The sequence below is a fragment of the Choloepus didactylus genome, chromosome 3, assembly GCF_015220235.1.
Source record: "Choloepus didactylus isolate mChoDid1 chromosome 3, mChoDid1.pri, whole genome shotgun sequence".
Classification (NCBI taxonomy): domain Eukaryota; kingdom Metazoa; phylum Chordata; class Mammalia; order Pilosa; family Megalonychidae; genus Choloepus; species Choloepus didactylus.
In genome coordinates this window covers 80,457,690-80,483,937 of record NC_051309.1, presented here as the reverse complement: position 1 = coordinate 80,483,937, position 26,248 = coordinate 80,457,690, and the positions used below count along the sequence as shown (strand labels likewise).

The window sequence follows — 26,248 nt, the reverse complement described above, 5'->3', positions numbered from 1 at the left end:
TTAACCATTAAATAATACTTTGTCAAAAAAAAAAATTATCACTGACATAGGCATAATGTCAGGATCACTATTTAGTTTTACTAGTGGTGCTAAATGAATTTCTACACTGTGTGACCTTTATTCTAGAGCCGTATTTTCTGATTAGTAACGTGTATGTTAGATGGTTATGCGGTGGCATAAAGAAAAGATACATCAGAAAACCAATGAAAATAAAAAATATGATTTTAAAAATTATAAAGTAATATTGTTGCAGACAGTATGGTAATAATCTTAGTGGTATTGTTAAGAGTTTGGTATGCAGCCTTTATTTTTTTCTTAGAATTATAACCTATATATAATATATATATAATAACCTATATATAATATTTATTTTTGTATATTTTGTATCATATTGTACAAAATATTATATATTTTGTATCATATTTGTTTATATATCATGCTTTTTACCCCCAAAGATGAGGTTTCTAACGCATTATCCTACAATTTGTTGCTTTTACGCATTATCCTACAATTTGTTGCTTTTATTTTTATGGACAGTATTTCTTGTCTAGATTTATAATTCTTTCCTGTTTCTTTCCTATTTCTATATATTATAGCTGTGCCATAATTTATTAAACCATTCCCTTCTTGTTGGACGTTGAAATTATTTTTGTTTTTTAATCCATTTGTGGCAGTGAACAACCTTTAATATCCGTCTTTGTGCAGTTGTGCAAGTATTTCTGTTATATTTCTTAGAAGTGAGATTACTAATTATTTATGTTCACTCTTAATTTGATTAAAACTGCCAAATCACATATCCAGAAGCTTGTAACAATTTATATTTCCTCCACCACTGTATGTGAAAGAGCCCATTTTCCCATTTTTGTTAATTTTCTTTTTTTTGTTAATCTAATAGGTGAAAGGTGGTGTGTTTGAAAAAATTGCTTTCGAGGGTAACTGTTGAATATTGTCCACTACTGGGTGCTACCTTTCTCTCACAGGTGCTTTTGGTATGCAATAGAGTCTCCCTCCATAAATGTTTGTAAAATGATTAATATAACAAAACCTAACTGTATTGATAAATTTTAAAAATTGTAATGATTTACAAACAGTAAAAAAGCATCTTTTCAGGTACGCATTTGTATGAGACATATTTATGGTCTTGAAACCACCACAATCATGATATATTTCCATCACCCCGGAAGCTTTCTCATTCCCCTTTGTAGTCATTCTGTTCTTCTATTCCCAGCCCTTTGTCTTTGTCCCTGTAGTTTTGGCTTTTCCAAAACATCATGTACATGGAATTAAACAGTAATTATTAGCCTTTTGTGTCTGGCTTCTTTCGCTTAGAACAGTGCTTTTGAAACTCATACCTGTTGTTGTATGTATCAGTAATTTCTTTTTATTGCTGAGCCCTACTCTGTTGTGTGGATTTACTATAATTTGTTTATTCATTGACCTGGCTAATGTGCATTGGGGTTGTTTCTGGTTTGGGGGTGTTTATCAATAAAGCTCCTGTAAACAACATACAGATCTTTTGTGGACATATGTTTTCATTGCTCTTGGTTAAATTCCTAAGAGTGAGATTGTTGGGTAATATAGAAAATATATCTTTAATTTTATAAAAAACTCCGTATTTTCCAAACTGGACCATTTTTTGTTCCCACCAGCTGTTCCCCATACTTGTCAGCACTTGATATTATATTTGAGTTCTTTGTAGATTCTCACTACAAGTTCTTTATCAGATATTTGTTTTATAAATATTTTCTCCCATTCTTTGGTTTGTCTTTTCATTTTCTTAATGTCTTTAAATGAGCAGAATTTTAGATTTTGATGAGGTCCAGTTTGTCCTTTTTTTTTTTTTAATTGTTTGTGCCTTTTATCAGTCTAAAAATTTGCTTAACCCCGGGTCACAGAGATTTTCTCAGAAGACCCCAAACATCCCATATCTCTTACCTCTCCTTATTGAGCACTAGTATTGCACTCTACCTAATTTTAAGACATACAGTGCAGGTAGATTAGCTAAGTCAGAGAGAGATCTGTGGAACAGAATAGAACCATCCAGAAGTAGATCCATACAAACACGGGCAACTGACTTTTTTTCTTTCTTTTGCTATATACAATCATTATCAAAGATCAGAGCTACTGGATTACAGTTCACCAACTTCAGGTGTTTACCTCTGGCTATTTTAAAACTCAAGTTCATTTTTGTATATGGTGCAAAGTATGGGCAAAAATTCATTTTGTTTTTTTTTGTTGTTGTTTTTTTAAAGCTTATGGATATCTATTCCAGAATGAATTGAATTTTTTTAAAAATGTATATATTTGAGTTTATTGTATTGCTAAATTTTTGAAATTTCATGATGTCTAAAAGTTCTTAAAATTATTTTTGTTAAAACTAATTGATTTGTTTGGGCCTTTAGTTAATCTAAAAACTTACATTACAGGAGTACTGTACTTCATATGTCCTTCATGTTACAGGAGTATTGTATATTCATGTAAATGAATGTGTGTGTGTGTGTGTATATATACACATTATATATAAGCACAGGAGTGTAGAAAATCTACATTGTCTTTAAAAACATTTTGATATTGGCTAATTATTTCTTTGTTTAATTTATTCATTAGCATTCCCCCATAGCAACTTTATTCATTAATTATTGAAATTTTTTTATATTTTAGTAGGTTGAGTCTCTTAAGAGGTTTCTAGTATGAGAAATTCCATCAAGAAATTTTTCTAATTTTATCATGGGCAAACTAGTGGAGATGCTATAAAGTAAAACGACACTTTGAGCATCTCCTAGGAGTATAACACTGTTAGGTTTATAAACTTATACTCAGAGTTAGCATGGAGTGGTTTACTATATAGGAGATGATGGGTATGAATGCACACATACACATACAAATTACTAGGATTAAGTGCATTAATAAGAGCTAAAGAAATGATACATAATATCAAGGGGAAGAAGTGATTAATTCTGGCTGGGGACCTAGCTAGGAAAGCCAGGTAGAAATGGAAATAAGACCTTGAGTAGGTTTTTGGAGGGGGGAGAGGGGAAGAGTTTGGTGGTATAAGGTTTTGAGGGGCTGGTCATTCCCTAAAAATTATTTTCTCTTTCAGCCGTGGCTTGAAATAATCAGCTTCTCATTTTCTGCTTGTCAGATTTCTACTACTTAAATTCGAATAGTACATATTTGTACCATTTATCATATAGTAAAATACTTGCATTTAAGAATTCTGTCTTCCACTGCACTTCAAATTTCTTTAAAGCAGCAACTTTGTCTGTCTGTCATGTTCACTATTGTTTTTCTTTGCATAGTTTCTGGCCTATATATAGTAGACGTTTAGTAAGTGTTGGATGAGTTTGTGTTGTCCCACACATTCACCTGGGTTTTGTTGAATGTAAGACTAAGGACCAGAAAATGAAAATCGTAGGTTCAGGGAATGATGATGATGATGATTGGTTTAGTTTCTAAGAGCATAGAATTCATTGCAGGTGTGAGAAGAGTAGTGAGGATAAATTTGAAAGGTTATAGGACTTTGAATGCCAAACTAAATGGAGGTGTTGGGAATTTGTGTGCAACGTATGCAATACATGATAAAGGAGCTTGGAAGACTTTTTTTTTGGAAGACTTTTGAGAAAGAGCTAAAGAGGTTAATCCAGCAGTGTAGGTAAATAATAAAGTTCAAGTTAAGTCAGTAGAAATGGAAAGGAGAAGACAAATTCCAAGAGATTTTTGAGTTGTCAGGATTTCAGTTTGAATGTGGAAGCTAAAAGAGGAGAGTCAATGACTGAGCTTTTAAGCTGAGGAGATGGTAGCACTATTAACAGATTTAAGGAAACCTGCTTCCTCCGTAGGGGGAATGCATAGATTGGTAACCTATTAAGTCACATGAGGGTATTCAGCAAGGGGTTAAAAATGCAAAATTTGAGTTTATAGTTGAGGCAGTAGATAACACAATTAGGTAGAGATAAGAGCTGAAGCCATTAGAATAACTGAAATTGCTGGGTTAGAAGACAGAACTTTGAGAGCTTCATGCATTTTGATAAGGAAGGAAAGTTGCCTCATCAAAGAAATCTAGAAGAGTTGGGAAGAGTTAGTCAGCAGTGAATTATGCAGACAGGTGGAGGACTGAGAAGATGTCTTTGGATTGTTGAGAATTGTGACTTTGCAGAGAATTACACTAAAGTATGGGGGGAGGGGGTGTGAGGGAGTTGGGGAAAAGACAGATGCACAGTTAGTAATTTAAGGCAGAATATGATTAAGTGCCATGTAAAAGACCCAGAGTACTTTGAGAGCTCAGAGGAAAGACAGTTAAATTCTATAAAAGATTTTTAGGGGAACAAAATTAAAGCATAAAGTTTCAATCAATACAGAAAGGAATGTGTGGAATAAATAGCTGAAGAATCAGGTCCTGGTTCTTCTTCTTGTTAGACTTCTAGAATCTTAGAGTTGGAGCAACCTAATCCAAATTTGTAGGACATATGACACTTACTGCTTATTTCTGCTGAATTGGTCAGTCTGTCTCTGAACTACATCTAGGAACTGGCAACTCATGGTGTCACTCCATTTTAGGTTCAGACAACTCCACAACTCCAATTATTATTCCATTGTATTGAAACCAAACTACCTTCCTGTAATTTCCATTCACTGCTTTTATTTCAGTCTTTCTTATTTCTACCAGTATTTAACTTGTGAAAGTAGAACAGAACTGTCAGCTCATTTTAGATATTGCATCTGTATTAATGTAGGCTGAAATTGCTTTGTGTGCTACTCCTTTACACTACTATCACTTAATTTTAACTAAAGTAACTAAATTTAAAAAAAAAAAAAAAACAACTAAGTATTTCTTACCTAAAAGTTGAAGTTTTAGTCTTGGGAGGAAAAGAGGGTAATAATTGGTTGACGGCAGATTTTTTTAAAAAGTTGTTTTGAAATAGAGGAAATCTAAACAATCAAGCTGGAATCTGAGAATAAATAGGATTGCTCATAATTGAGAAGTAAAAAACAGATTTGTTCATAAGAGAGTCTAGGTCCATGTAGAGCTAATATGCCAGAGAAATTTTTACTTTATGCATTCTAGCATAAAGTATCATTTCAAGTGTCATTTGGAGAAGTGGGGCTTTATACATGGGATTTTATTTTCTCTAAAGGGTTGATAGGTGATAATTGCTCTTACCTTTGAAATTGTTAGGCTTAAAAGCCAACAACCTTCTGAAGATGCTTTTTTAAAAATATAAGTATCCTTTAATCTTGGCTGTCTTTGTAGAACTGTGTAGTCTTGTAGATTAGACCATAGAGATCATTTCTCAATTTGTAAATTAGGAAATCATGTACTGTAAATTAGAGATGTCGTGACTTTTTTATGGCCATAGATGGCCAGTTAAAACCTTTGACTCATCGCCTGTTCGGAGTTTTTGTTGTTTTCTTCGTTTTGTTTTTTAATAAAAAATAGAAGGACCCATAACCAGAAATTGCTTACCATATGACTTGCGTACTTTGCTGTGAAGAAAGAAAATGGCACATTTCCTTATTCTTTTTTTTCTATTTTTAAAACAAACAACTTTATTATTTGATTATAGTCAATGTAGAAAATTATGAAGGTACAGAAAAATGTAAAGAAAATAAAATTATCCAGTATGCCTCCCTCAAATCCAATAACAAAAGATAATATATATTTCTTTCTAGTCCTTTTGTGTGGTTACATAGAAATGTAAAGAAAACTTGGTACTGTAAAATGTTTACATATCCTTTTTTAGCTTCAGGTTACAAAGCAACCGTTTCTTTAGTACATTAAATATTTTTTTGAAAATGTGATCTTCAGCTGGTTGCTTCAAAATCTGTTATAGCTAGATCATCATTTACTCCAATTGTTGGATATTCAGATTGTTTTGAATTTCTGCTATTATAACTAATACTATATTGGACATCCTTCTTTCCATATAATTCTCTGTATGCATCTCTCATAACTTTTTAAAGATAAATTTCTAGGAGTAACCAGTTCATACTGTATAAATATTTATAAGCCTCTTGATATGTTTTACCAGACTTCCCTGCAGAAAAGACTGTACCACTTATTTCCTTATTCTTGTAATTACATTTTTCTGAATGTATAATTTGGCTTTTCTTTCTTTCTTTGTCTTATTTGGAGGGGAGCAGGGTGCCGTTAGGGCTGGTTTTCTTTGATGGTTTTCTTTTTTATGTATAATACTGACTGTGTGTGAATTAGAAACACAAATTTTATATTACTCAGTTCTCCAGGTATTGTCTTATTAACTGTAACTATCCAAAGTACCTTGTTTAGTGGTTCATCTGTTCATCTATAATCTAGTAGAAATACTTCTTTGTCATTCCTTATTTATTGAACTGTTAGTCTCCCTGCTCTAGGAGAGAGAGTGGGAAGACAGACAGAGAATTGGAAGATGGGTAGACATCAGTTATTTGTTGTGTAGGATTTATAAATTAGCCTGTCATTTTTAAATAGGTAAGTCAGTGGGTTTTTTCCCTCTAATACCATCATTTTCTGGTTGATGTGGTTGATTCCCATCAGTCGGTTATATTTTGGCTCTCTTTAATTTCTAAGTCACTTTAAGTCAAAGTTACGGTGAAGAAGTAACTGATCTCTAAGTATAATTAATTGAAACACTATCCTCTGGCATCTTCATTTCATTCTATTAGCAGCTGTGTAAGCCTCTTTCCCCCGCCTCCCACCTTAAACAAAAAAGTGAACTTTGCACAACCAGAACCAATTGTGTTATGGCTATTAATTTGGCCTTTTACCAGATTAGCATTGCTCTACATCATTTGCTACTTGAGATTCACTTTTCACAGTTAACCTCCTATAAATAACTTACAATAAATAATAATTTATTGAGTAATAGTTTCCTCCCCTCCCCTTCCTTATCCCTCCAATCTAAGTGATCACATCCATTACATTTTAGTGTATAGATGGTAGGCAATTTGAAACCTCTCTTGAACTTTATTGTAATAAATGTTCAGAATATTTTGACTTGACTTTATACATAAGTGTATTCTTGACCTGTTTCCTTCAATTTGAGATGTAGATTTTAAGTGGCAAAATTGTAGGTGAATATGTACGTTATGCCCTAAATGACAACATGTCACTGTAGAAAATTTGGAAGTAGGGAAGGCGGAGAGAAGGAAAAAAACTGATAATTTATTTGATTCAAAGGGTTGTGTCTTTCCATATTTTAATATCAGTTGTTATGGTATTAAGGTGGGTATGATTTTCACATTTTAGCAACCCTGTAAAATTTTGCCAGATAAATCTATTCTTCTTCTTCACCTCATCTTCCAAGATTATAATGCTATGTTGTTTTAGGTTTGTTACTTTAAATGTAGTAAAAGAGAGTCCTTTTATGCATCTTGGTTGTGTTATCCCTGTTACTGGAAATTTTTAGTTTTGAGAGAAACCAAGTGGCGCCTGGAACATAGCAGTGACTGGTTCTGTTTTGTGAATTAACTTTTTGAAAGCAAGCGAGGCATTATATAAAAATTTAAACAGCTTTTGGGGTTTTGTAGGTCAGGTTTGATAGTTTCAGGAGAACAGTTGCAAAGGGAGAAACAACCACATTGAGCACAGGATAATAATTGGATTGGAAGCCGCTAGAAGTGTGTGTAGTTTGGTCCTGCTTTCATTAAAAATAGCATCATAATTGTAATGATTGTGTGGACTATCTTTGGCTGTAACATGTTTTGTTGTGTAAAGGAAACGTATTTGTTAAACACGAATTTAAACTGTTTCCTGATTTACCCAACGGATACATAAATATTGTAAATTGAGTACTTTTAGATGTAACAGAAAGCATGCATGATTGTGTTTTTCCAAAAAAAAAATCAAATTTTCATTTTAGTTTCTACTCCCCATTTTCTTAATGTTGTTAAAATTTTAACTTTTCTGGGGGCTGTCAGCATACAGTAAATAAGTTGTTTCTCTTATAGTGTACCTAGGTTTCTTGATCTTTATTTATCTTTGAGGTTTTTCAGCTTAGAGTTACTTCCTTTATCATAGCACCAAACCCATTCTGTCAGGTTCCCTGTTTGCTTGTTTATATTTCCCAAAAGATTATAAGCTCCTTGAGTTCTTGAGATTTTTCTTGTTCGCCAGGGTATCCTGTTTACCATAAACTATACCTGCCATATAGTGAGATTAACAAAAGAAAGATTGTAAGGCCATACACCAAATATATACAATTATTTCTGAGCGTTGAGGTTATGGCTGATTAATAGTAATCATTACCATTTTAAAAACAATGAAATTAATCTCCAGAAGGCATACAAAGATAAAGACACAATTCATAGTGTTTCTCTCATAATGAGTGTAGTCTCCAGATTCTGGCTTGTGGCCTCTGCCTAGTTTTCCAAAATAAACTTTTGGAATCCAGGAAGATAAGAGGTTATGTTCAACAAAGGAAAGAGCTTAGCTCTGTGAATGGAAGGATTTGCTGTGGCATCTGAGGCAGCACTGGACTCTCCTGGGACTAAGGGAACAAGGGTACTACTTCCCCTGTATTGAGGGGTGGGGGAGATCAAGAAATAGAGACAAAAGGGAGATGCAGGTGTTGGAGTTCATTGGTAGTTGTTGAGAATTTATTCTTTTTGTTGTTATAAATTGCCTTTTGATAAATTTTCCATTTGTATGGCCAAGAAGATGTATTTTGTGGTAGTTGCAAACATGACTTTTTAATAATTGTTTTTTGTTCCCTCAGCATTTGACATTGTGCAGCAAAGAAATGGTTATGGAGAAGCCCAGTCCGCTGCTTGTAGGGCGGGAATTTGTGAGGCAATATTATACTTTGCTGAATAAAGCTCCAGAATATTTACACAGGTGAATTTTAAAGTGATTATTTATTAATTTTTCCTTTAATATGACTATGCATATTTCATCTTTTCTGTAGCCTCATATCCTTGGCAGTATCTTTGCAAACTTTTCTAAACTATATTCAATATTTTAACCATCTGATGGCTAAAACCAGTGTTTTTCAAGTTTTTTGACTACAACCCACAGTTAAAAAAGAAACAACAGCAAAAAATACTTAACATGCTCCAATATATAACACATTCACAAGTGTACGTATCTATATATCTGAAGCTGCTTCATGGAACAAGTTTTACCCTTTAATGTATTTATATATACAGACACTTACTCTTAGTAATATATACTGTGATATTTTATATTCTGTTTAAAAAAATATCTTAGGCTCATGGGCTGCATTTGGCAGTTTGAAATCACTGGCTTCAATTGTCTTTTTTGTTTTGTTTTGTTTTGTTTTAATTCATTTTTGTTGAGATATATTCACATAACATACAATCATCCCTGGTGTACAATCAACTGTTCACAGTACCATCATATAGTTGTGCATTCATCACCGCAATCTATTTTTGAACTTTTTCCTTATACCAGAAAGAATCAGAATAAGAATAAAAAATAAAAATAAAAAAGAACACCCAAAATTTCCCCCCCACCTCACCCTATTTTTCATTTAGTTTTTCCCCATTTTTCTACTCATCTCATCCAGAGAGAGTGCGATCCACAAGGTTTTCACAATCACGCTGTCACCCCTTGTAATCTACATTGTTACACAGTCGTCTTCAAGAGTCAAAGCCACTGGGTTGGAGTTTGGTAGTTTCAGGTATTTACTTCTAGCTATTCTAATACATTAAAACCCAAAAAGTGTTACCTATATATATAGTGCGTAAGAACGTCCACCAGAGTGACCTCTCGACTCCATTTGAAATCTCTCAGCCACTGAAGTTTTATTTTGTTTCATTTTGCCTCCCTCTTGTGGTCAAGAAGATGTTCTCAATCCCATGATGCCAGGTCTAGATTCATCCCCAGGAGTCATATTCTGCGTTGCCAAGGGAGATTGACCCCCCTGGGAGTCACGTCTCACGTAGGGGGGAGGGCAGTGAGATCACCCACCAAGGTGGCTTAGCTAGAGAGAGAGGGCCACATCTGAGCAACAGAGTTCTCCAGAACAATCTGAGGATGGAGGAGAGGAGGCTCAAAGGGACACAGTTGGGACAAAAGAAAGAAAAAAAAGGAAATATAGAATGTAAGCTTTGTATCAATGTTGAATTTTTTGAACTTCTTAGCTGTGCTTAATGGGATTGTAAAAAAGAATGTTCTTGTTCATGGGAAATGTATATGTGAATTAATTATATTGTTTGTTCAAGGATGTGTGTAGCTTGCTCTCATATGTTCAGAAGACAGAGCGATAGAGATGGATGATAGGGAGGGAGGGAAAGAAAGAAATGGTGGTGTGACAGGATGTTAAAGTTGGATGGGGTATCGGGGGAGGGGGGTCGGGTTATGCTGGAGTTCTGTGTATGGGGTTTGTATTGTTTTTGCAGCTGTTCCTGTAAGTTTGAATTTATTTCAAAATAAAATTTAACAACAAAGAAAAAAGTTCTCCAGAACATTGTTGAGAAAATGAATTTGTTAAATGATTGTACTTAGGAAAACTTGTATTTCTTCTAATTGATCTGCAAAATAGTATTCCTTGGTAAAAAACAGTAGTAGCTTTGTTTACTGTCTTGGCAAGAGTTAGACATCTGTAAGTTATTCTTTCCAGAGATAGAAATGAAATCAATTTATATTCTACTTAAAAAACGGTATTAATTTTTGTTCTTTTGTTCTTAGGAAATAGAAGTTAGGTGATACTCTTACAAGGATTAGGCTTTGTAATTATTTTTTGTAGAACACAGTGGCCAAGTCAGTCAAGGATAAATACGTCATTGCCACTTCATGTGGAAAATGCTGTTAGGAAGACTTACATTCCTTTGTCTATAGGACTTCTTTGTAAACATGCTAGACTGTCTAAAATTAGATATTGTAATTTGTTCTATAATGTTAAACATATATATTCTCTGCCTTATTCCAGGATACATCTTATATTTGCTATTTGCTAGTCTCTCTTAAGTATTATACATTTATTTATCATCTTATGTAATCCTTATGACAATCTTCTAAGGTATATTATAGGATAGCTGAGTCACCGGGAAATTAGAATTCATCCAACATCAGTAGTAAGTGACTTCAAAAGTAAATTTATTTAGTAAGTAAATGAGTTGGCCATAGGCAGTATTCAGACCCTATGTGACTCCAGAGTCCAACCATGCTACACTGGAATGCAAAATACATAAAGTATAACTAGTGTACTTCCCCTTCACAAAATGAAGATGTTCTTGTTTGACAGTATATGTTAGGGAAGAGAATGGAATTGATAGTCTTTTCACAGTATAGGCATTAATTTTTATACAAGGAACAAATATTTTTGTAGTTACACGCAAAAAAAAATTAAAACAATAAAACTGCACCATCATTTTAAATAATAGCACAGAATTCTGTTCTATGCTTAGCTTATTTAACCAATTTCTCTATTTATGGAAATAGAGGATGTTTGTAGCTTTCACTTGTTCATAAACAGCACTGTGCTGAATATCCTTAAACATGTATTTTTGTGCACCTTTCTAGTTATTCCCTTACGATAAGTACCTACAGGTGGAATTGTTACATAAAAGATTTGATTATTTTAAGGCTTTTCATACACACACACATATATATACATATATTTGTATTGCCAAATTATCTTCCAGAAAAATGATGCCGGTTGAAATCCTTGCCAGTAGTATATGAGAAGAAATAATGTAAACTTTAAAATAATCCTGATAGGATAGTGGTTAAAAGCATGGACTCGGGAGCCAGACTGTCTGGGTTTGTGTCTTAGCTCCTCCACTTCCTAGGTGTGTGACCTTAGGTGGGTTATTTTAACCTTCTGAACCTCATTGTTAATTAATGACAATAGCTCTTATTTTATGAGTTAGGAGAGTTAAATGAACTGATATATGTAATGTGCCGAAAAGCTTGGCATAAAGCAAGCTCCTGAGTATTTTATTATAATAGAAATAAGTACTCTATGAAAAAATTAACTGCATTTAAAAAGTTCAATAGCTGTGATTTAAAAAGATGTTAATTCTGATTGTTTTAGATAATGTCACAGAAAAACTAAAATATATCATGTACTTTAACAGTGTAAAAATATTAGTAATTTGGTGCTGAAATAATCTAGATTTTTTTTACTTGGTCTCTGAATTATTTCAATTATTTTTAATCTAATTTAACCATTTTAATCTAAGCCCTTGGAATTAGCAATCATTTGGAAGTCTAAGGGTAATTTTAAATGGAAAATTCAATTCCCAAACAAATCTAGATAGCTAAGTTTTTATATCTGATGAAAAAAATTGGTCACTTACTATAATGTTAATAGTAGTACAAGTGTGAGTACTACTCATTCTTCCATTAAACAGAAAGTAGATGTGGTAAGAATTAGATGAGACTAGGTAATGATTGTCTACTTAGTGTCCCAGGCACTATACTAAGCATTCTGTGTGCATTTTCTCATTTAATCCGTATAAGAACCTTATGGAGTAATTACTGTAGTTCCTATTTTATAACCAAAGAAACTGAATTTCAGGGTGTAAGGTAAATTGCCCAGGATTCACAACTAATTGTGACATATCCAGGACTGGAACCTAGGTCTGTTTGACATCTGAACTCTACTGCCTCTTAGACTTCTTTTGTCAGTTTACTGTTAATCATTAATTATAAATGGCTTTACAGATTTTATGGCAGGAATTCTTCCTATGTTCATGGTGGAGTAGATGCTAGTGGAAAGCCCCAGGAAGCTGTTTATGGCCAAAATGTAAGTATCAATTTCACATACATTTTAGATAGGTTTTTGTATTAAGATAGAAATTTGAAAAATAGCCTTCCTGTGCCCCACAGATTTCTGCTTGAATATGATCATTAGTTGTAGTTGGAATTCTTGTTTCAGTGATAGTCACAATGTGCTTTGAGTTCTTAGTAAGCATCCATTTTTGTGTGAAACACAAAATAGTATTACATTGTGATGAATACAAAGGAGAGGTTGTAATGCTTTCTATCTTGATTTCATACATGAAACAGTTGAGGCCATGTATTACATTTATATAAATGTGTGGGCTAAACTTTATTTCAGGAATGCACAAAATTGTATGCTCTGTATTACTTACAGGAAGAAATATTTTGTAGAGGCTGTGGGACTGCAGCTAGACTCTGAAATACAGAATTTGCTATTATCAAACAGGGAAAATGAAAGTAGAAGAAATGGCATCAGCAAACACAAAATAGAAGTAAAATTACATGTAAAGTCAAGGAGCAGTCAACACAGTTTGTGAGAGTGACTAAATACTAATTATAGAAAATAATTAATATTTTCTATATTAATAATAAAAAGTGAGAAAAAGCTATATAAAGCCAAGATTGCATAAAATCAGAGTCGTTGTAAATTTTTTTTTGTATAGAGAGGTGATGTTTAAAAATGGTGGTTTAGGAGCATCAGTTCTGGTAGTGATACATAGGATGAAATAGAAGGATGGTGGAATGGATTAAATGAGGCAGAAATATTAAGTAGTTAACAGTCTAGAGTTAAAAGGAAATCAACGAGAATCTGTAGTATTGTGTACATAAAGCAGTATCATGAGAGTTTGTATTTTTCCTCCCCATCCCCCTAATAAAGGATATACACCACAAAGTGTTGTCTCTGAACTTCAGTGAATGTCATACTAAAATTCGTCATGTGGATGCTCATGCAACCTTGAGTGATGGAGTAGTTGTCCAGGTCATGGGTTTGCTGTCTAACAATGGACAGCCAGAGAGGAAGTTTATGCAAACCTTTGTTCTGGCTCCTGAAGTAAGTTTTCATTTCATTTAGTTTTAATTTATATGATTTCATTTGGCTATTATTAGTTGGATGAGATGTCCAAGAGTTTCTTTTAATAGGCTTAGATTTGCATCTTACAATTTTTGAGACATCTGATTTGGACCTGTTGATACAATTTGATCTATGTGTGTGTATGTGCTCACTTTGACCACTTAGATATAAAAGGTTCTGGTACAAATGTGTAAATGAATGATTGTTTACAGAAATGATATAAACCTTTTTTGTTGAGTTTAATAGGTTGCATATTGAAAATAGAATGGAAAAGTTCTGTTTATCAATTGGTTCTGGTCCTCATCTAAATATTGAAGAGCCATTTCTTGAGTTACAATCTTTGATCTTATTTTAGTTTACTTCATAGTAACATCATAGCATGTGCAGCTTTGGAAAATTATATTCAATCTACATTATTTCTCTAGTGTTGAAATTGTATGTGCATTGTAATTCTTTATGTAATACCAAATTTATAGACATTATGGAATATTTGGATGTTGTTTTTCTATAGGGATCTGTTCCAAATAAGTTTTACGTTCACAATGATATGTTTCGTTATGAAGATGAAGTGTTTGGTGATTCTGAACCAGAACTTGATGAAGGTGAGGTTACTTTCAAGATGGAAGGGTTCAAAGGGTTCTGTCAATATTCTTAAGGCCATGGACAATATGAAACTTATAGTAATTTGTTTTGTTATTATAATTGAGTGCTTTTCTCACTTTTCTGTTTTTTTGTTATGAAGACATAAATGTTCATTATATTAAATTATTCAAAAATAAGGCATTACAGAAAGTATGTAACATAGAAAGCAGAAAAGACCCCTTCAGTTTCATCCTCTGGATAACCAAGAGTTTGATGCTTATTCTTAGAAGTTTTTCGATCCTATATTTACCAACACTTAGTTTTGTAAAAATGGAATTATGCTGGTTCCAAGCTTTTTTTCGATTAATGTATTTTTATTTGTTGTCCATTTGTGGCAAGATCATAATTATTTAATTGATTCTCACTGATATACATAGCTTTGTATCCCTCTCTTTGTCATTGTTCTTTTGAATAGATGTAAGAAAGGAAACTAAATCATGGCTTTTACTATCATTTATTTCCCAGCTCTTCTTTTTTTCTCTACTAGGTTTTTAAAAATTGCATACAGTAAATATCAGAGTTCATCTTACTCGCACTTCAGTTGAGAGAATGGTTAACAATGCCCTTGTAAAATTTGCCTATGATTTTTCATTTCCTTTAGCATATTAAAAATAGATGTTAAGTTTCTTAAAAGAAGATGTGATATATTATGTATTATCAGAATCAGAAGATGAAGTAGAAGAAGAACAAGAAGAAAGGCAGCCATCTCCTGAACCTGTTCAAGAAAATGCCAGCAGTGGTTACTATGAAGCACACCCTGTGACGTAAGAATAGTGTTTGCAAAGTTAAATTGGTTTGAACTGTAATGCACTGGCAAGATGATTTTTATTTCTAGAAATATTGTTGGAAGTAGATTTTTAATAAAGCTACCTATCAGGCTAGTATAATTTAAAAGTTGAGTAGTATTTGGCCCAAAGCCATGATTACTAATCATGCAGACTCTTTAGGAAAACACTGAGGGAGAGCATTTTATTTTACTTTTATAAAATATTGGGTTTATAGTTAACACTAAAGCATTCCAGTAATACACTGTTTTATAATGGTGGGATTAAAGAAATGCTGCTTTAAGAATTTAAGTCCTTTCTGCCTTTTGGTTCTTGCTGGACTTTTTGCATCAAAACTCCTTATAATTATAAAACAGGTTATTGGCATATAACTAGTCATGCCCATTGGATTAGAGAAATTTTATCTTATTTGAACTGCTCATTTCACTCACAAATGTTAAAATATTTTATTGTAGTAATGGCATAGAGGAGCCTTTGGAAGAATCCTCCCATGAGCCTGAACCTGAGCCAGAATCTGAAACAAAGGCTGAAGAGCTGAAACCTCAAGTGGAGGAGAAGAACTTAGAAGAATTAGAGGAGAAGTCGACTTCTCCTCCTCCTGCAGAACCTGTTTCTCTGCCGCAAGAACCACCAAAGGTTAGATCAAAGGAAACTCTTAAGACCTGTACCTGTACCATCACACTTTGCTATTTGGTGCTATTAATTATGTTAAATTGTTTAATATAGTAAACTGTGCTCTTTTTTTATGTATATGAAAGAAGCTGTGGATTTTTTGTTATCCTAAGGAAATTTTATTTTTTTCCCCCAAAGGGTACCCCTAAGTGACATGAGTGAAATTAAGATTAATCCTTGTTTGTATACAGTGTTTACTAATTTATATGAAATTACTCAGGTCTGTGTATAAACCGTCAGTTGCTCTTCCATTCTATATTAAGTTCTCTAAGCACAGATGCAAGTACAGAGGTAACACCAAGAGTCATAAAATGTCCCAACTTAAACAAGTTGGTCTTTTGTTAAAAGAAGAGATATATCTGCTATTTCTGGTTTTAAGGGGATCAGTTTCCTTACTACAGCAGTTAGTTATCTTGGAAAGATGAGTGAAACCCATAGTGTATCATTTAAGCCTACCGAAAACTTCTGTTATCTTTCTGTAAAGTAGAAGGTTAAAGTATATTTGGGTAGAGAGAGGAGGAGGTTCCTTGTTAAATTTGTGAATGTCAAAGTTTCTAGCTAGTACTCTCTTCTTTCCTGTGCTTCCCCTCTCCCCTCAACACCATCACACATCCTGTGTTCCTCCTAAAGGGAAAAGAAATTGGTTCTGCTAGGTTCAGATTTTTCTAGTATGCGTAGTTGTTGGTGGTTTTGTTTGCCACTTGCTCATCTATATAGGAACTTGCTTGTAGTTTTACTTATTAGTTCAGATGAAAGATAGTCATTAATCTTGAGTGATGACATTTGTTCCAAAGCTGGCACATAGACTGGCATGTGTGTGTGTGCCTTTCTTTTAGGAGTCCTCCAATATGAGCAATAGTTTAGAAATGAAAAGAAAATTTATATTTGGAAGTTTCCCTATAGGAATGTTGGTGGTTTTCCATGATTAGTAGTCTAGGTTTGTTGCATTTCCTGCAGGCTTTCTCCTGGGCTTCAGTGACCAGTAAAAACCTGCCTCCTAGTGGTACTGTTTCTTCCTCTGGAATTCCACCCCATGTTAAAGCACCAGTCTCACAGGTAACCAATCTGTGAACACATTGGATTGTATCCTTGTTACATTGCCAATTGCTTATCTTTTTTATACCTTTTTAAATGAATCAGTCAGAAATTATGGATTAAACAAAAAATTGTATTAAATGTCAGTGCACCCACTTTAAATGGCAAATCTCCATTCATCATCTATATAGGTGGTATTTGGGGTTTGGGTGTGTGAAATACAGATTAAGTTGGTTTTATCAATATATACTATTGTCATTTAAAAGGCTTCTTAAAATAAAAAAAAGTTCCTTTTACAAAATTAAAAATTTTATTTAGCCAAAAAAAAAATTATTTTAAAAGGGCTTATAATTCAACCCATGGGAAGAAATTTGGAAAGGCAGAAAGTAGTGTGGCATTATAAAGAATCACTGTTGAAAAGAGAGAACTTTTTAAACATACACTGCCTAAATCTTGGTCCGTAAGTTGATTCTCATCATTTAATTGAAGCCTGTACCAACTTATGACTGTAGTGTTCACCTTAACTGATCATTCGAGTATTCTGCTTTTTGTCTGTTTGTCATCTTACACATTTCACAGCTTTCAAAAATGTTGGAAATAAGACAGTGGCTACCTAACATGTTTAAGTTTATAGGCCTAACTAAAAGATGTCCAATTCCTTTCCCTACATTTTGAGTCAAACTTCATTCCATTAGAAAATTTAATATTTAAAATGGTTAGTGCACATAAAATTGTTAGTTTGTATACATCTTATATGCTCTATACTGTCAGACCTCGAGGTTGCAAAAGTAGCTAATTATTAAAGCCTTCTTTCTGTTGCTGATACATATTATAATTAGCCACATAATATTAAAATCCATGGCCCCATGATACCTTTTATTTTCGATTAGATATTCAGGAAATGTTGACAGGTTACTTTAGGTCACAGATCGGAATTTTGTTCTATCTTAAATGGAGAAAATGAGTTCATCCAGTACTGTTTGAGCTTTTCAACCTATCTGACGATCTGTAAAGTGACTTCTTTTCTTTTGAAATTCTTTGGTGATTTGTGTTTGGAATCCTTTGGGTTGTTACTTCATTTCATAGTGTTGGCTACTTTTTTTTTTTAACTTCCTGGTAGTCATAAGTTAAAATAACTAATGTTTATTATGCCCTTAATATATGCCAGTCACTATACTAAACACTTCATAGTCATTCTTACTTAATTTTCACAACCATCCTGTGAGGGTGGGTACTGTTGTCCCCATTTTACATATAGGAAAATTGAAGCCTAGAGTGAGGTTAAGTAACTCACCCAAGGTCAGACAGCTAAATAAGTAGTAGACCTGGACTTTGTATTCATGCAGTTGGACATCAGAATCCATATACGGCTAATATAGACATAGACATATATGTAGCCCCTAGCTGGAAGGGAATGAATGTATCTTTATTTACATTAAAGAAGGATAATACTATATTTAAGGCACTCCTAAATTACATTAGATCCTAGCCTCTTGCCCAGGAAAGGAACTATTCATATACCTTTAGTTTTTTGTTTGTTTGTTTGTTTTGATGTTTTGAGTATTTTCTAAGTTAGTTTTCAAATTGTTAGGTAGATTATATTTCCCAACATATCCTCCTTATTAACCAGACTCTTAAACATTTAAAATATAAATGTGCGAAGAGCTTTCTGATCTCTTTAGGCTATCTTTTATTTAAAACAGATCTTTGATATTTCCATGTGATTTAATAAACCCTTCAATTTTATTTCTTTACTTGGGTGTGGTCTCCATTTCCTTATACTTTTAGCATAGTAGATTGTTGATAAAAGGAGAATTAAATCTAATTCTAGGGTATTGGTAGGCATTAATTTAGAAGTAAGTAAATTAATATATGATAAAAAGGTTTTTTTCTGTCAATTGGCTGGTTCATCTAAATAGTTTATGCTTAATTGAAGGACTTGCTTATTAGTTGTGGTCATACATGCTTTTATGGTCTTGATTTGATGGCTCCCTTTTTATTTCATATTCTGTGACCTTCATTTGTGGAATTTATGTGCACACACTTTCTGATTACATGACATTGGTTTAAGGCCCTATTTATTTGTATGTAGTGTATTAGCCATTTTGTTTGTTCAGAATAACTAGTTTTAATTTCGAAATTATGCCTGAAGAATCATCAGTGAACAGCTGGCTTAGTTTAGATGTATTAATCAGTTACTAAAAGGTACATTGTTAGCTTTCTCTTCTCAAATTTTTGTTCTTTTCAAGTATCTGCTAAAAGTCAGGTTTCTTAATCAATGGTATGAATTATTTGTAAGATGTTGGAAACTATTTAAATCCTTAGGGGATAAGGAAGAAGTAGTACTCTGTTTTGCTACTTGCAGTTACTTTTGTTTTGATAATCTGTTTTCAAAGGAATTTGAGTCAGTCAGCCAGGGCGCCTCATGCTCTTTTGTTGATAACATTTGGATTGGGTAAAAAATCCAAATTTTTTTTCAGAAAAATTTTAATAAAAGGTACATTTGCTGTTTTTTTGAATTTCCAGTAATACCCTAGCTTTTGTTAAACAACTTAAAACAGAGTACATCTATTCTTTAATGCTGTTTTACATTCATTCTAAAGTTAGGAATACTTTTAGGCCTCCCTAGTTGAAATTTCTAAATAACTGCTCTTTTCAGGCATTGTATTTTGGATCCAATTATTATATAGTGTTAAACCCCACATACAGATAGCAACAGTCTCAGAGCTGTCAGGCATACAATATTCTATATGTTTTGGGTTAGTGAACCAAAAATGTAATTTAATTAAAGGCGAACTGAGTATCTGTCTCATGACACTGTGCTTGACTCTTTGGGTGATGCAGAATAAGATATGGTTCTTATAAGTAGATATAAAGACATTAAAATAATTGAAAAAACTGAAGAGGGCTAAATTTTTTTCACCAGCAGAATTCTAGAACATGGGGAGCAATTTCATCTTGAGGGAGTTTGGAAAACTCTACATAGAAGAAAATAGGATTTGGGGGAGAGGTGGGCAAACCTGTTAAAAACTTTTAGGATAGGAGTTAAAATATTTTTGCTTATAGTGGCTGAACTCATGTATAATAAATTTGTCATTTTTGAAAGAAACAGTTCTTTAAGCTCAGTTATACCAAAATTTGTCCCTGGAAATTTCTTATTTTCTAGTTATGTTCAAAATGATTTTTAAAAGAGTTTGAGCCGCTGCTTGGACTCATAAAGACAGGACTGAAATTTCTAGTTTTTTAATTTGAGGGCATATGTTTTCCGTGTTTCTGCTGGTTTTCAGCATACTTTGAAGGTTCATGTATTTTCTCTCTTCCTTGGACTATAAATATTTGGGCAATAGAAGGCCTGAAGAGGTTGGAGAATACTGAAAATGTCGTCGTATTAAGGAAAAAGTAATAGGAGGTGTGAATTTTATTTTACTTTAAAAAATTACTTTAATTATATGTGTTTAATTCAAGAATTAGCAGAAGCTTTTGGAAACCATCTCCATGTCTCCCCCAGAACACAATTAAAGAAAATTGTTGGGGTCAGTACTTAAGTAAACGTACATCTTTCCCATAAGGAAATATAGTAGGGAGCTAAAGGACTTTGACTATTTGAGATGCTACATACAAGTTCTTATACAAGTTCCTATCATTTTTTTTTTTAACATGCATTTAAACAATCTTAAAGGTAGCATTTTTAGGTGCTAGAATAGGCTAATACATTGTATACTTTGAAGTATCAAAGTAATGATTTTAAGATTTATGGGGGTGAGGCTTAGAAGATATTGCTGATCATTGTTGCATTTAAAGGACAGTAAACTAGATATTAGAAATTATGTGTCATGTATTCTTGTTTTTCTAAAATAAAGATGGCTTTAATTTTGCTTTTGTATTTACATGGAATGGCTCATCTTGTATTTTTCTGACATTTGTAGCAGTACTTTTAAATGCCATCTCAAGGTGGTTATAACTATTGAAAAAATGTGATTATAAAATGCAGCTTATTATGAGTTATACAGCTTTCAGTGGGAAAATCAAACCTACCCTACAGTCCTAGATTGGTACAGAATATTACAAAAAAAATTTTTTTCACATGCATGGGACACTGTTAAAAACATTCTAAAATTACCATTATGCTTGCTCGTGACTTGTTGATGGTTGCTTTAACTGGCTTTTCTCTTGTGAAATGTGTTTCTTTATAATGTGTGTTTTCCCTTATATTTTAGCCAAGAGTTGAAGCTAAACCGGAAGTTCAGTCTCAGCCACCTCGCGTGCGTGAACAACGACCTAGAGAGCGACCTGGTTTCCCTCCTAGAGGACCAAGACCAGGTGAGTCAGCCTCCTTTCATAGCCTTTAGCATTTAGCACTTTAAAAATTTTAAAAGACTGAACTTAAAAAACAAAAAAGGTGTAATGTATTTCACACACAGATCATTTTAAATACCAGATTGCTTAAAGATTTAAATAACCTGTTAACATATAGTCTGGGGAAGAACAACCAATTTTCAGGGAGGGAATTGGTTGACATGCCATAGAGACCTGTATTTGGAAGATGTAATAGGCTTTGAGACACATTTTATTTGGTTATTGTCACTGGTTCTGAGAATTCAAACTAACCTGCAAATAACCTGTTCTCTTAGATAGCACACTTTTCAGATAAACAGTAAGCATACCCTGATTATTCTTATTTTGATTGTCTTAGGTATTAAGTTGCCATTATTTTTGACTTGTTACATTGTTAGCTAATGTATGTAATAGCTCTCTTTGCATTCTGTAAGTCTGCTTAGGTGAAAAACAGTATATTAGATTGCTTGGGGGAGGAGGTGAAAAACAGTATACTTCGAATTTAGAATGTGTAATTATTCTAAAAATAAATGAGTATTATGCCACTTGATTATTCCACAACTTTTTCTTGTGTAATGCCTGTCTTATGTGCCTCATTGTGTTCCCTGTATTCTTGGGTAGATGCAAATGTATCAAATCTATTTGATTCCTAGGTGATGGCAAGAGTATAGTATACCTAACTACAGATACTTGAGTTTCATAATAATCAGGCCATGAGACCTAGAAAGAGAAACTTTAGCAATCTAGTCAAATACCCTCACTTTACAGTTTAGTACTGTGCTGTTTTTTGACATACCTCTAATGAACACATCCACCTCTGTTCAAGGAATTCACCATCTTATTAAACTAAAACCGGAATTAAATGATTTTTATATTTGTTGTTTTGAACTAATTTTTGTATGAAGTTGTAAATTTTACTGTCTGTTCTCTTCCTATTCTCAGGCAGAGGAGATACTGAACAGAATGAATCTGACAACCGTAGAATAATTCGCTATCCAGATAGTCATCAACTTTTTGTTGGTAACTTGCCACATGATATTGATGAAAATGAATTGAAGGAATTCTTCATGAGTAAGTGGTTTATTTTGCATTATTTTAAAATTCAGCAGTAGGTGTATACAACTTTTTCCATAATATAATTAAATAATTTTTTTTGCCTTCATCTCTTCTATACTGTGTATATCTCCAGCCACCAGTCTCACCCAAATTGAGCAGAAGATTGGCTATGTTCCAGTGACTGTGCCTCAGGTTAACTTGGCCTGGTTCAGTAGAGGTTAGGAGAAGCAGCTGGAAGAAGCAGTCTTAAATTTAGACATGGGACTTACTTATAAGGCAAATAAAAGTTAGGAAGAGGAGAAAATATATTGTCCTTCTAAAACTGTGTAGGTAACTTTCTTTACAAAAGGACTAATAAAGATGCAAAAGGATAATGAAACCAGCAGCCAGATATCTTAGGTGCATGGCCTACATGAGTTGAACATGCCTTAGTTGTCACTGGGTGTAGCCCCTTGCAACTTTTATTTTCACATGATTCAAGGACATTAAGGTTATTATTCTGAACAGTGGAAGCCATCAGAATATTCTGTTAAAATATTTAACTCTTGGTGTAATGTATATTTTCACAGGTTTTGGAAACGTTGTGGAACTTCGCATCAATACCAAGGGTGTTGGGGGAAAGCTTCCAAATTTTGGTTTTGTGGTTTTTGATGACTCTGAACCAGTTCAGAGAATCTTAATTGCCAAAGTAAGTGACTTAAAGGGCATATAATTCAAGACTTTATTTCTGTCATATGTATTAATTTGGTGCATTTTAAAACCATAGAGAATCTTTTTATTTAATGGTAAATCTAAAAATAGTTCATTGTGAAATGGTATTTATGCAAAGAATAAATATTTGTTGGTAGTTTTAAAGTCTGAGGTGTGGATCATTTGAAATTTCATTGTTCTAGTGAAGAAAGTTGGAAAAGATGGCATATTAAGAATTTCATGAAAGTTTTTTTTTCATTTCTTAGGATTTTATTATTTACATATGAAAGGAAACGCATTACTATTGCTGTCTAACCTGCTTGTGTAAATATTTTTCTCTCCTTTTAAAGCCAATTATGTTTCGAGGGGAAGTACGTTTAAATGTGGAAGAGAAAAAAACAAGAGCTGCAAGAGAGCGAGAAACTAGAGGTGGTGGTGATGATCGCAGGGATATTAGGCGCAATGATCGAGGTCCTGGTGGTCCACGTGGAATAGTTGGTGGTGGAATGATGCGTGACCGCGATGGAAGAGGACCTCCTCCAAGAGGCGGCATGGCACAGAAACTTGGCTCTGGAAGAGGAACTGGGCAAATGGAAGGCCGCTTTACAGGACAACGTCGCTGAAGCTCCACTGTTGGCAGAGTTTTGGCAGTGGTACATTATTCATCGTGTTTGCATTCTTGTTAATTTTTTTTTTTTGGCTTTGGAATGTGACACAGCCTTTTTTGATCATTTCTTTGATGTGAAAAGCATCTTTTGGTTATCAGTTAAATTGAGGTGGACATTATTTCCCCAGTTTCACAGCAGGATTCACACTTAATTTATAAATCTAGACTTGGAGAATTAAGGACTGAGAAATGACCATATCTTAAACCATCTACAACAAAATGAACTTAAAAGGACATGCCCAACTGAATTCAGGTCCTTTGAGTCAAAAAAAAAATCCTCTGCTGCACATCTTGTTTAAGGACATGCCCAACTGAATTCAGGTCCTTTGAGTCAAAAAAAAAATCCTCTGCTGCACATCTTGTTTAAGTGTTACTGTTTCTGCCTATTAATTTTGGAAACACAAATAGTGCAATTTGTGCAATTGGAGAATCTTGCCTTTTTCTTGACTCCCCCCCAAAATACAAACCAACAGAAACTTCTTATGCACTCATCAAAATGCACTAATGGGTACTTTGAACTCCTCATTAACATTGACATCTGCAACAGGAGGCAACAGGGAAAACAAATCTTCTTCTTTTCCAGTAGAGAATAGTTTGTGAAATGATGAAATGATGAGGGCATTTTATCTGCTTGCTGTGACCAGCGTGTGTACACACAAACCTTAACAAGACTACAAGTGTATTCCAGAAGGAAATCATTTAGTTATGAACTAAATACCACAATTCAGAACTTCAAATGCTATGGTCTTGCATATTAGACCAGATTTAGTAGCTCCATATCTCAGATTTTTCTACCTGCCCCTCTTCAGTACAGGGATGGCTGGCTGCTCAACACACTCCTCCTCCCCCTTTTTCCTTTCTTTAAGCTTTGTACAGTGAAAATTGTCTTTACTGTATTTTTGTTCTTTGGTAATGTAATAAGCATGATGGTGCCTTCTATTAATACATCATTCCAGTCTTGCTGGTAATTTTGTACAGTATAGTGTATGAATTGCTGTGCTGCAAAGCCAAACAGCTGCAAAATGTTGAAAAATCATTGAAATGTATAAAAATTGCAGTATCTTTAAAATCAGTAAAGTTGACTAGCATATTATTTTCCCTTGTTCTTCAGTTAACAACTTTGTGTTCTCTGTGGGAGGGAGTCTTGTGTGTTTGGGAGGGAGAGGGAACAAGGAAGTCAGTTATTTGAGTAAGTCTCTATTTGACTTTTCTCTAAGCTGAGTGTGAATGTAGAAGTGTATCACTTGAGAGGTGCTTTGAAAAGTCAGTCAACTTGATGTACATTTTTAGTGACATTTTAAAAGCGGTCAAATTCCATAAGTGGCAAGTAAACCTGAAGTGAGGATACTGCAATTTTCAGAGAAAAGAACAGCAGCTCTTAAGTGTTTGCATTTTCTATTTGGGGTGGGGGGCAGGGAACACATTCATTTTGCACAATTCTTGAACTGATGTCAGCACCCACGTGGTCCTGAATTTTAAGTCTGGGACGACATCTTTTATTTTTACATGAATCTTTAAACAATTCTGTGAGCAAAGTTTGTAGCTCTGGATTATTATCTGTCTTTATATAGTAAGTTCCAATAAACTGCAAGTATGGCAAAGGATATCAAATTTTATTCTTGGAGCATTCAGTACATTACCAGTTTCTGATGTTTCAGGTTAGGAGTCAGGTAAACAAGTGTGACCACTTAAAGCTGCTTGTTAGCATGGAAGACTTCTCCATTCAATTTTAGTAAGAACAGAAAATGCACTTGACGTAGTAGCAAATTGATTCCAAATTATGCAGCTGGTTGCAAAAATGATGCATGTATTTTGTTGTTCATGTATTAGGCGAAAGAATAAAAATTAAATCTTTTATCTCTTTTTTTTCTCCCTTGAATGAGGTCTTCCATGTTTGAGGAAAAGTCTTGCACTATTGCAAATATTTTTGGGTACACAGATTTCTCATAGTTGCCGTTGGGGGGGGTGGGGAGTAAGGATCCCCCTCCCCCCCCGCCGTTTGAAACAGTTGTATGCTTTGTGTTGTTAGGTATAAGTACTTGAAGTTCTTAGCAGAAAAATTACTTTTTAAGGTTTGAAGTCTTTATTCAAACTGCTTTTAAATAAGTGGGTTTTTTCAGTGTTCTTTTTTTTTAAGTGTATTTTCCCTCTACCCCCCCCCTCCCATTTTATATATATACTTTCCAGTCTAGGATACTGCCCTATTCTGGCCCCAAAAGTAATGACAAATGTTAAGTGTAATAGAAAATTAAATTAAGAAGCCATTCAGCTTCAGTCTTTATATACCGTGAATAAAACATCATATGGAGAGGTTTACATGGTGATTGTTCACCTGCAGTACTGTGGACTTTGAACGTTTTGTCCCCTTTTTAGTGAAACAGTAAAAATATTCATCTACCATTCCTGTTATTTGCTGTTTATTTTATTTTTGATGGTAGTATTCTACCCTTAAGACACTATTCAACCAAATCGGGTTTTACCTTCTTGGCTTTAGTAAGTATAGAAGACAATGGATTACCATCTTTATTGCTGTAATGTGATAAGCATTATATGCTAGTAGAATCTAGTTTAATTGTTTCAGGTGGAAAGTATTCTTTGAGTTTCCATTT

General features: G+C 33.7%; 1 protein-coding gene across 2 annotated transcripts in view; it reads left to right on the top strand.

The window, feature by feature from the left end:
• The window catches only part of G3BP2 (G3BP stress granule assembly factor 2), a 30,332-nt gene extending 4,293 nt beyond the window's left edge, over positions 1-26,039 (top strand). The window contains exons 2-12 of one of the 2 annotated variants that reach the window (XM_037829997.1): positions 8,712-8,830; positions 12,626-12,707; positions 13,563-13,736; positions 14,269-14,359; positions 15,061-15,163; positions 15,640-15,820; positions 16,814-16,912; positions 21,109-21,211; positions 22,169-22,297; positions 22,852-22,970; positions 23,323-26,039. In XM_037829997.1, the coding sequence (XP_037685925.1) occupies positions 8,736-8,830; positions 12,626-12,707; positions 13,563-13,736; positions 14,269-14,359; positions 15,061-15,163; positions 15,640-15,820; positions 16,814-16,912; positions 21,109-21,211; positions 22,169-22,297; positions 22,852-22,970; positions 23,323-23,595 (1,449 nt within the window). In that variant the 5' untranslated portion in view covers positions 8,712-8,735 and the 3' untranslated portion in view covers positions 23,596-26,039. The remainder of the gene's footprint in view (positions 1-8,711; positions 8,831-12,625; positions 12,708-13,562; positions 13,737-14,268; positions 14,360-15,060; positions 15,164-15,639; positions 15,821-16,813; positions 16,913-21,108; positions 21,212-22,168; positions 22,298-22,851; positions 22,971-23,322) is intronic. The other variant, XM_037829998.1, reaches the window with a different exon arrangement.
• Positions 26,040-26,248: the final 209 nt, after the last annotated feature.